General features: G+C 35.7%; 2 protein-coding genes across 2 annotated transcripts; both read left to right on the top strand.

Annotated features, from left to right (window-relative positions):
• The first annotated feature begins 3,469 nt into the window (after nt 1-3,469).
• On the top strand, nt 3,470-4,459 carry LOC128216391 (uncharacterized). The gene is made up of 2 exons (XM_052922951.1): nt 3,470-3,557; nt 3,663-4,459. Exons 1-2 carry the CDS (start codon nt 3,470-3,472, stop codon nt 4,457-4,459), a joined length of 885 nt encoding a protein of 294 aa, XP_052778911.1.
• A 1,760-nt stretch (nt 4,460-6,219) lies between these two features.
• On the top strand, nt 6,220-11,065 carry LOC128216390 (uncharacterized). Its single transcript, XM_052922950.1, has 4 exons — nt 6,220-6,303; nt 7,337-8,078; nt 10,434-10,499; nt 10,917-11,065. The coding sequence occupies exons 2-4, from the start codon at nt 7,340-7,342 to the stop codon at nt 11,063-11,065; spliced, it is 954 nt and encodes a 317-aa protein (XP_052778910.1). The 5' UTR covers nt 6,220-6,303; nt 7,337-7,339.
• The last annotated feature ends 857 nt before the right edge of the window (nt 11,066-11,922 follow it).

The following is an 11,922-nucleotide window of genomic DNA, read 5'->3' as shown; positions in this document are numbered from 1 at the left end:
TTTCGGCCTAAATTCAATGAATTACACTAAACCTGGAGTAAGGATGGAAATACAGCAACATGGCAAATATTATAACAGAAATAAAACGTGAAATCTAACCGATATCGTGAAACCTAAATGTGATATAACTGCTTTGTGTTTCAAACCTTGCTCCTGAGGTTGTTTCTGCTGGTCTGCAAAATCTGACGCCACCTGGTCCACTCTGCCAATTGCTGTGTTTGAGGACAGCAGCTGTTCTGTTGCTGGGTTCCTACTGAAATTGGAGCGTGGAACTTGACCCCTTCTCCTGATGTCGTCAAGTGAAGTCTTAAGACCGACTAACTTTGATTGGTTGTGTACGGGTTCTACCAACACAATATAACAGAAGTCTATAATGAAAACTGATTCTTCGGTATATGTTACGGTATTTTTCCGTTTATCTAATGCCATAAAAGTTAATTACATTTATCTCGATTTAACTCATGTTTAGTATGATTTACAATTTATAATTTCTTCAATTTCATAAACAAATTTAGTTGTACTTTGCCATTGAATTTTACATTTAGAGTTAAGCATCAGCTGGCTATTAATAACTGTTCATGCAAAACTTGTTCAAGCATCTAATTATTCATTGGGAAATATGCTTAGTTTGGAAATAAAATATGAGATAGAATACTTTAAATAGGTTGTTTTGAATATGTATGTCATTAGAATATTATATAATTACTTACCTACGGGCTTGTTATAAAATTGTTTAGCTTTGTCTTTTAATTGATTTAATAACCAAATTAAACTGTGCTATGTATATTTATATTCATATTTTACAAACCATACTTGGGTCGACCTACAGTGGAAGTCTATTCTGAAAACTGATTGGCTGAAGGCTTGCCTGACGCTCGGCATTTAAATTGTAGTTCTTAATAAAATGGTGTATTCAACCCAGGAATGTTGTATCTCGTGTATCGGTGCTTTAAACCGAGCACGTTAAAAAACCAAAGGGTCTCTTCGCAACGAGCTAGGGTATCGCACCCGGATCTCTTGTATCATATTCTGTTTCTCAAAGTCTTCCAGTGTCTGGATTTGACTGCGAGTTGCTATCTCTTTTATCTCATGTCACTGATGGCTTTAAATCACAATTTAAGTCGTGATGGCGTCACGGCGGGACAAGCCATAATGCAGCCATTAGGCACGGTCATACCTTGATAAACTCACATAATAAACAAAAACCATACTTGGACTGGTTTTTCTATCTACTTAAAAACCGAATGAATCATTTTCTTGAAGTTATCTGTCCTCAGACGATTTCTTCACTTTTTCATTTCCGACTTCGGCTTTGTTAGGTAAGTGCGTGGATTCCCTATGGACCATTCACGTTGTTTTACAGTAGGTATTCAATCTAAAACTGTTCCTGAGATTTGAAATTTCTTTGCTGATCAATTTTATACAGTTAGAAATCATTTACTTAAGAGTGTTTATTTTTTATTTTATGATACTGAACTGTTGATTGTGACACTCGGCGAAATTATTTGAAACTGACTAAGGCACTTATAGTTTCCTATTTATATAGTAAACTTTGATACATTATCATTGCCATTTAAATTACATGAATTTTGAATGGATTGTATTGAAAATGAACACTTCTCACTCGTTTTTCACTCCCAACCTTTGCCCTGTGTCGAACCTGAGGGTTCATGACACCGCCCGTGCGGCTACCACCACTCGTTAAATAAGACGGTTCGGTTACAGTTGCAAAGAGGGTATAGCAATGCCTGTTCTGATTTTTGTACATGTTTCACTGTTTTAATATAAGTTATGACCAATACACATGTTGTGACAAAGATTGAGCGTGGTCATATAAGAAAAGGGTCATGACAACATCTGTACAGTTCGAGGATGTGAGGATCATAATCAATCCCTGAACAATTGATGTCGATAGTGCGGGGCGTATTGTCTAAAATAAAAGACGTGTTATACGCGATTCTTCCAATCCCTAACGTACGTTAAGGATTTGCCATATCAAAAATTGTAATAAATCTGTAAACGTACAATTATTTTGAATACGGGGGACTCAATCAGTGCTAAAAGGCCCAGTTTAAGCCCTCTATAAGTCCCCCTTCCTCCAAAAAATGAAAAAGAAAAAGAAGAAATAAAGAAAAAAATCTGTATACAATGCCCTCTTACCACTTATCGATCTGAGTATCCTGCGGTGCAGTTTTGGGGGTTTTATTATAAAATAATCACACAATTGGACCCTAAATGGCCCTGAGCCAATACAAAAATGCACAGGAAATTGGCCCCTATTTTGAAACCAGTGCAATTAGCAAGAGATGCACAGCAGAGGATTATCTCGCCAAACATATTACCGTGGGGTATGCCAACATGTGTTCAAAGCAATATCTGGGACATTTGTAAATTGTCAAAGTTGATTAATCATTCGACGTGTTTTTGTACTGAGCAGGCACGTTACAGATATTAAAAAATACCGTAAATACGAAATGTACGTATGATTACTATCTCGAAAACGCCCCCTATAATGGCAAGTGAACACATCTTTTTATGATAAATGTTCAGTAACTTACTCGTAGTATTGAACGATCTGTTTTAGGATGAATGCCCGTTTCCTTTGAGCATTTCGTTTCGTGTAGACTTAATTCTGCCGAATATGTTTTTTCGTTCTGCAAAGCGAAACAGGTGGAGTAGACCAGTCACGTGAGTAAACAGACGTCTAAAAACGAAACTATAAACTTCCTGTCAAAGGGAACTCACTGTGTAAGGCAACATATGTTCTTGTTTTTCCGTTGTTTGCCCTTGGCGGTGTTTGTGCAATTATTCCTATGATTACAGATGAGGAACACACTTTAGAAAGATTAGATATTAAAACAATAGTCAGATGACATTAATTAAAATCTTAATGATTTTAATGGGTGGAGTGAGCGCAACGAAAGGAACCTTCCTAATCATTAAGCTATTATGTCTGACTTCGAATACAACATCTTTTGATGATATATAAGTGTCAAAACAAATTCTGACGCAGGGATTGTTTTTCGGATAAGTGGCAGTGGGTGGAATTTCATTCACCCTGGAAAGTTAAAATGCTTATAGTGACCATTTTATTCAAAATCAATGCATGCACTTGTATTAAAAACAAACATTTTGTGTGATAAAACTTTACCTTCTTTCAAAATAATTATTTACTGATAACCAGATTGTAATGGTGTATTTAATGGCTGACAACGCAAACATATTAAATGATTGGTGAATGCTAAAAGATTTACTGTGATCTACTTTGGTCTCATAAGGTAGAAATAACGTGTTATCTGCACCTTACTTTCAAATTCAAGTCGGTATCCTTCATAGAACAGTTGTTTTCGACATCTATTCATCCTTTTTAAAATATTAAAAACATTGTATTAATTTTGATAAATCTTATATTAGTGGCGTATTGTCACTGTAATAAAGCATTATTTATATCTTTGCTGATACAGGAATTATGCGGCGTAATGTCACTGGTGGTGCAGCATTTAGGGTTCGTAACGTCATTGCTGATGCAGGAATTATGGGGCGTAATGTCACTGAAGGTGCAGCATTAAGGGCTCGTAACGTCATTGCTGTTGCAGGAATTATTGGGCGTAATGTCACTGATGGTGCAGCATAAAGTCCTCGTAACTTCATTGCTGTTGCAGGAATTATTGGGCGTAATGTCACTGATGGTGCAGCATTTAGGGCTCGTAACGTCATTGCTGATGCAGGAATTACGGGGCGTAATGGCACTGATTATGCAACATTAAAGGCTCGTAATGTTAATGGTGGTGCAACATTAAGGGCTAGTAATGTCGCAGGTGGTGCAGCATTAAGGGCTCGTAATGTCACTGGTGATGCAGAATTAAGGGCTCTTAATGTCACTGCTGGTGCAGCTCTAAGGGCTCGTAATGTCACTGTTGATGCAGAATTAAGGGCTCGTAATGTCACAGGTGATGCAGCAATAAGGGCTCGTAATGTCACTGATGGTGCAGCATTTAGGGCTTGTAATGTCACTGATGATGCAGAATTAAGGGCTCGGAATGTCACTGCTGGTGCAGCTCTAATGGCTCATAATGTCACTGGTGATGAAGCATTAAGGACTCGTAATGTCACTAGTGATGCTGCATTAAGGGCTCGTAATGTCACTGGTGGTGCAGCATTAAGGTCTCGTAATGTCACTGATTACGCAGCATTAAGGCCTCGTAATGTCACTGGTGGTGCAGCATTAAGAGCTCGTAATATCACTGGTGGTGCAGCATTAAGGGCTCGAAATGTTACTGGTGGTGCAGTATTAAGGGCTCGCTATGTCACTGATGATGCAGCATTAAGGGATCGTAATGTCACTGCTGGTGCAGCATTAAGGGCTCGTAATGTCACTGATGGTGCAGCACTGAGGGCTCGTAATATCACTGCTGGTGCCGCATTAATAGCTCCTAATGTTTTGGTGGTGCAGCATTAAGGGATCGTTATGTCTTTGGTAGTGCAGCATCAGGGATCGTAATTTCACTGTTGGCGCAGCATTAATGGTTCGTAATGTCATTGCTGATGCAGGAATTATGGGGCGTTATGTCACTGATGGTGCAGCATTAAGCGCGCATAATGTCACTGAAAGTGCAACATTTAGGGGGCGTTATGTTGATGAGGATGTAACGTACAATAACTTATGTTGCATTCATTCAGGTGGCCGTTTTGCAGATTCACCAGATGGCTGAGCTCATACACATAAAGGTGTCCGTTTCGAGGTCATACAAACAATTGGCAGTTCCGCACGTTCGTCCGATGGTCGGGGCAAACACCTAGATGGCCGTTTCGCACATACACCCGATGGCCGAGGTCAAACAAAAAGATGGCAGCTCAGCACATTCACCAGGGCAATAAACAGGTGATTTCCGTCTTAATAGTGATACAGATGGACACCATGGCAACACACATGGGATATTCCGACACCAGGACAATATACCAGAGATTATCCTGCACATCGGATTCACATGAGGGATGCTCCAACATCAGGGCTATAAGCAGGGGTTTATCAAACGTCAAACAGTACAAAGTGGTTTCATCGACACCAGAACAGATTCAAGATGATGTCTTGTAAAGAGGACAAAACATAGGGCATTCTTCAACCTCGAGCAATACAAAGGGGCTTTCCGACTCCACCTGGGCAATCAATACAAAGATTATGCTCCAACACAAAGGCAATACACAGGTAATAATCCAACACAAGGGCAATACATAGGTGGTGCTCCAACACAAGGGCAATACACAAGTAATGCTCCAACACAAGGACAATACACAGGTGATGATCCAATACCAGAGCAATACACACGTGATACTCAAACACCAGGGCAATACACAGTAGATGCTCCAAAACAAGGGCAATATACAGGTTATGCTCAAACACAAGGGCAATACACGAGTGATGCTCAAACACCAGGTCAATACACAAGTGATGCTCCAACAAAAGGGCAATACAAAAAAGGATGCCCCAACACCAGGGTAATACACAAGTGATGTTCAAACATCTAGGCAATACACAGGTGATGCTCCAACACCATCGGTGTAGATGCTCCAACACCTGAGCAATATACATGTGATGGTACGACATCTGGGAAATACACTGGTGATGCTCCAACACCAAGACAATATACAAGGCATATTCCAAATCAAACACACATGATGCTCCGACATAAGGGCAATACACAGTTGTTACATTGCTTAGGATTAACAAGCTATACATTTCTTTAACCAGGTTCTAAGTATTCATACAAGTCCCGTATAACAGAATTTAGGTGAAAGTGACTTGCGATCGAAATTATTTTATGATAGTTACGATTAAATTGTCTTATTTCGTACATTAAATATCAAATAACAATTTTTGCCTATATGATTTGTAAAGGGCTTAAGCTTAATATGATTTAGTTTAAAAAAAAACAAACGCCTAGACATTAAATGCAACGCAACTATAATGGAACATGATCAATTCAATTTGAAAAACATACAACCACAATGTGGGATTCGTTATTTAAATTTGTATATAAAGCTTATCAAAACACCGCAAACAAAGTAAATGCATTTACATATTTAGTTTAAAACCTAAACAGGTTATTGGTTTACCATTTTTATAATGTGTTTGATTAAACCGCCGTCACAAAGTAGATGTGATTTATATATTGCTACCCATAGTAGATTATCGATAAAGTTGAGTTGAGGTTTAAAGCCGTCCTTCTGAACTTTACCAATTTCAATTGAATTCGAAATGATAATTGACAAAGTGTGCAGGTAATAAGGATATCCGATATAAACGTATGTTGAATTTTGTTTTGTATTTTGTTTATGTTGTAATGTTTAAATGTTATAAGTATTAATTTTCCAAAATAAATAAACCTGTAGTGTCGCAAGCGTTTCGCACGTTTAATTGGTGAATGCATACTTTTAACTTTTTAACGGCAGCATAGGGTTTGAGATTTAATTTTGTCGAGTGACAGTATAATTATACTGATTCAACTTTTTTAAATAACAATGACAGACTGTCTATTCACAAAAATAATTGTACGGCAGATGTGAACAGTTTTGTCATTTCATTATACAAAATAACACCGTTTTTGTACGATTATTAAAGTGTCTAAAACTAGAAGATGCACCTTCATTCTTCCAAAATGACATGTGAATAAAGTGGGAGTAATTGGAAAGCTTAATAACTCCGTGGCAATTTTTCAATCTATAATTCTCCCCCCCCCCCCCTCCCCCTAGCTTTGACCTTACGACTGATCCGATCAACAAGTGATCGATGGCATAGGGGTTGATTTTTCCCTTGGCCATGACTTAATAACTAGTTCTCAGAAGTAAGAATGGCTTAATTTTGTCATACCCACGACTTGGTAATCTCTAAGTCGCGGCCATGACGTACCATGTTGTGGGAACGAGTTAGTAAATCGTTGAATTATGACACGAGATTACTAAATCGTATGAACTAGCTAGAAAGCCGTGGCCATGTCGCACTAAGTCGTGGGAACGAGATAAATATATATTTCACAAATGTCACATCTATGCCATCGAAGTTTGATGTGAAAATGGAGGAATGTCCTTTATATCGTTGCCTTTTAGTTGCAATAATGACCTATAAAGCACTCAAATTGATTTGTCCTGTGGATAATGTAAATGATGTCTGTCATTTTTACCTTTCATTTGAAAAACTTCTATAGCATTTATATTAACAAAATATGCTAATTGTAACATCTGAAGTATACGCCAAACTATCGAGGGGTTATTTAGTGTTTATGTTATTTGCTCTTTTGACCATTCTTATGACAAACTTCTTTTACGTTTGTATTTACAGAATATGCTTTTTGTAAATTCTGACGTATACGCCCAATTGAGGCCGCGAAATGTTGATCGGAAGGAACGTCATCCTGGTGCACGCGAACGGAATTCTAACAAGCGCCAACGTTTGCAAGACAAACGTAAAATACCACCAGAGAATGCTTCGAGGTCACGGGCAACAGAACCTCAGTTTCACCCAACTTACAGTCATGACTCAGCAGTGAAGGATTTCGGTCGACATGAGACCTGCTCTGAGCAGAACGAACAACAGAAAGTGACGTCATATTATCAGGAACTCTCAACTATTGAGGCTATCCGAAAAAGTATTGATAAAACCTCACGCGCAAAGTCTGCACCATCAGCTAATATTCCAAACTGGATGCTTAATTTAGACATAAATCTTGATGTTTCTTCAGTTGATATAATTCCACCATATGATGACGGTGTAACGTTAAAATCTCGGGCGTCCGAGACATTTTCCGAGCGCGCCTCTTTAACATTTGTTGAAAATAATTCAGAAGACAATATCGACAACATAAGTGATTCTGAAAAAGATTATCTAGAGGCAGTCCCAAACGAAAACGAAAACATACACCAAGAAAAGGCTAAAAGTGTTCCAATCCCCGATAACAAAAAAAGAGATGTTTACGCCGACACCTCAGTTTGGCCAAAACAGAACAAGAGTGCTCGCCCCTTATCAAATACGTTCAGAATAGCGACACCATTTTCCGCTGGGTGGACAAACACGGAAGATACAGGTATATTGTTTTCTTATTAAAATACAGACCCGATGTTGAAACACGTATATCAAGTGCAATATATTCCGTAATTTAAGATTCGGTTGCCGGAATTCAATAATACCTTATACACAGTATACCTTCATGCTACTTAAGAGAATTAAATAATATTTACAGAAATTAATAATAAGTTCGTTTTGTACAGAAGCTTGCTTCTATCTCCAAGACTAAATTACACGACAGAAGAGTTATTATTGTGTAAATCATTACTTATGGCAGGCTTGCAGAAGATATGCTAGAACGAGGGAGGTCTCTATCCAGTAATCAGGGTTTTATAAAAGAAATGGCTTAACTGTATATTAGATATGACCCATATCATACACATATATGTATTTTTAACTCAAATACTCTGTAAATCTTGACCCATAGCAGACACGCTGAGGCTTGTATAAAGTATTTGTCAGACCTGACCCATATTATACGTACGTCAATAAGTACTTGATCTTATATGTGACCTCGTTCCGGACAGTTCCACCCGACTCGACTATCTATCAAACTTGTTTCAAAGGAGTTTGCTTATCTTTGATCATCAACTTGGTTTGTAAATTCCAAATATTAACACTAAATTTCTAACAACGAATATTCAATATTTATACCAGACATGACTTATATTGAAACCAGACTTATGCTACATATACCCATCATCTAAGAAGTATTTGTTGTAGATTATAACCTTCAAGTATATATGAATACACGATACAGTACAAGTATTAAAATAAATATGTTGCATTTTTAATACAAAAATGGGAATTTAATTCACTAGTGCTCACTATTTTAATGAATATATTGAATATTTGATTCTGTATTCTGGAGTTTTTGACACCAAACCATATTTATATTGTCGACAGACTTTGTGCAACAATATATAAAACTATTTATTATTGTAAGTATATACTTACAATGTTTAACCACAACTAAGAAAGCGCTTGCGCTTTTATCATTAAAGTTGCCAATCTCGTATACAATAGATTTCCTTATATTTACAAACTGGGTATTGAAATGTTTGTATTTTTATCAATGTTATCAATTATTCAAACTAAATAAACTGACTTCCATCAAACAGCTTTTCAATATTTATCTTTCATTTTTATTAAAACAAACACTTTTGTGAGCTATCAGCAGTAAACTATTGACGTTTCAAACGTTTGCCATGTTTGTATTAAGCAAAAGTGTTATCACCAGTTTTTAATTAATTTCGCTCCATTAGAACTATCGTGGCAGCGAACGCCAAAAGTATTACAATATGGCTGACGATATATACAAAATTATCGACTTGTATTTGAACAGACTTGCGCCAACAGTTTCTGTAAAAGGGATTTCGATTGAACAAATTGTGGATTAAATTTTAAAATATTTGCTACAGATGTACATGCATGAGGAAAACTTAATTTTATTAATGAAACGTGCTGACATTCTTCAAAGAAAATGCTTATTACGTTTTGCTTTTTAAAAAAGGATTACGCAAATGGCTCAGTTTGCATTGAATGTTATGAATAGATGAGACTTCTGAAAACGATGTGCATATGTTAATTTTTTTGTTATAAACGTTTAAAACTTGTGTGTTTTTATTTTATGTTATTGTGGTTTTTGAACATCATGGATGAATACGATTTGCTGTTCAGTAAGAAATGTTGATAACAATTTTCCTTGATTTTTTAAAAAAAATAAAAATGGTAATATAATCATAAAAACAATTGTGTTAAGATTTATTTGCTCGTTTTCACTTTCTGTTATAATTTAATTAATTCGGTTACCTCTTTATTCTTGAATGATTTTTCTTCTTATCTAATTAATCATTCAAGTAAGGTCATTCATTTACGTCTTTATTTCTACAATAATTTTCTACTTATAGTTTTATATCAATTTATGTATTCATTAACCTCTTTATTTCTTCATTAACGTTCTGTTTATCTTATGCGAAGACAAACGATAAAAGTCAATGCTGTAGATTAATCAAATCACCCAAAACAAGACAGAAATAATAGAAGTGTAATACATCAACATTTAAAAAAATGTTTTAGCGCATTTACTCATCCATACTAATTATGTAGCAGAAAACATGTGTAATACAACAATAATTAATTGAATGTCGCAAATATATGTTTAAATATTGAACTGTCTTCATCAGACGCTTGAAATTATATTTGTCTACACGAAATCATTGAGTTCGTTTACCTTTCTTGGCATGCGTTGTTACCAAGGCAATTAAAGATGCTGTCGATGCAACAGAGTGGAATAATAGTATATGACAAGTCCACTCAATTACATGTTCTACCAATTTAATATACCTGCTATGATATAGATTAACTTTTTAAGGTCCGCGTCGTTACCAAGGCGATAAGAAGGTGATGTCTATGCAACAAGGTGGAATCAGGAGTACCCGTATGTAGCTATTTTCAGATGATTAACATATTTAAACAGGACAGAGCCTCATTCGTGTACCAAAAGCATACCATATTATAACATTATTCTGATTTGATACGGTTTACACTTGAAATATCACGAATTTGCCAATAGAGCCCGGAAGAAAATTTAAATAATGAGCCGATGGACATATTATACAAACGCTGTTAGGCCCCGAAACATTGAAAAATCGCTCAATGCACTTCCGATTTCTGTTGAAAAATACATCTGCATTAGCTATATATGCAATATATGTTAATGAACGAGAATATCATGTTTCATTACTCCTGTAACAGCTCTAGTTCAGTGTTTCAATTTTAAATTTGAGTTTTAATTATTTTATTGTTTGGGAATATTTTAATGTCATGTAATGTATTGTTTCTTTATTTATTTCAGCTATGCAGCCGAAATCTAAGAAATATATTAACCAGATGTTAACTTTCCACCATATGAAACACCATGAAAAGAAAATAAGGCTGGCAAAACGTAAGCAAACCAATTGTGAAAAAGTGAAAAGGCTCAGTGGCGAATATACTATATTGTAGCAACATAAATAAAATGATAATTACTACTGCCTCTGCAGACGAGCAGAATCAAGAACCATTATATTAAGTTCGGTAACTCAAATCATGATAGATATATTTGACAACAGCAATCATAATAACAGTTTAATGTTCGAAATTAGCTTTTGTCCAATTGAGTGGCAGTATTTATACAACAGGAAATTGGGTAAATCAGCAATTAGCCGTTATTGATTTTACTCATAAGATACTGATAAGTTAAACTAAAATCTTAAACACTTAAAAGGTTGTAAAATGTATTTACCGAAACAAATTGGTCAAACTATATAATAATTAACTTTAACTATTACTTCACTACAATTTGATCGCAAAACGCTTTTTTATAATTGAGTTTCTTAATCTATGTTTAAAGTTAAGACAGTATGCATGTGTTTACACTTCGTTTTTCAAATTGTTTTATAGAAGCATGACAAGTTTGAATTTGTAAGATTTGTAATAGTTTTCATTTGTTATTTGACCATGGCATTTTCATTTTTACACAGCCGTCATTGACAGCAAGATGCCGAACACCTTTAAATATGCATTAGGTAGGTATGTTTTCACTAAGCTCCATGCAATAACAAGTGCAGTTGATTTGCTATGTCAACTTTTGAAGTATAACTTAAGGCCCCAATAAAACCGTTTTTTCAATTAACTGTGTATAAGAAATACCTATAACCATTATTAGTCTTTTTAAACTGTTACACAAACTTAAAACAAGGAATGAACTTTCTTACATTACAAAACTTTAGTAGAGCATATATATATACATAATTACAGATGAACTCTCTTTTTAACAAAATATTAAATACTTCACTTTTGATCCTCACCCTAATGCCCTA

The sequence above is a fragment of the Mya arenaria genome, chromosome 14 (genome assembly GCF_026914265.1).
Source record: "Mya arenaria isolate MELC-2E11 chromosome 14, ASM2691426v1".
NCBI lineage: Eukaryota > Metazoa > Mollusca > Bivalvia > Myida > Myidae > Mya > Mya arenaria.
This window is presented reverse-complemented; position numbering and strand designations above follow the sequence as displayed.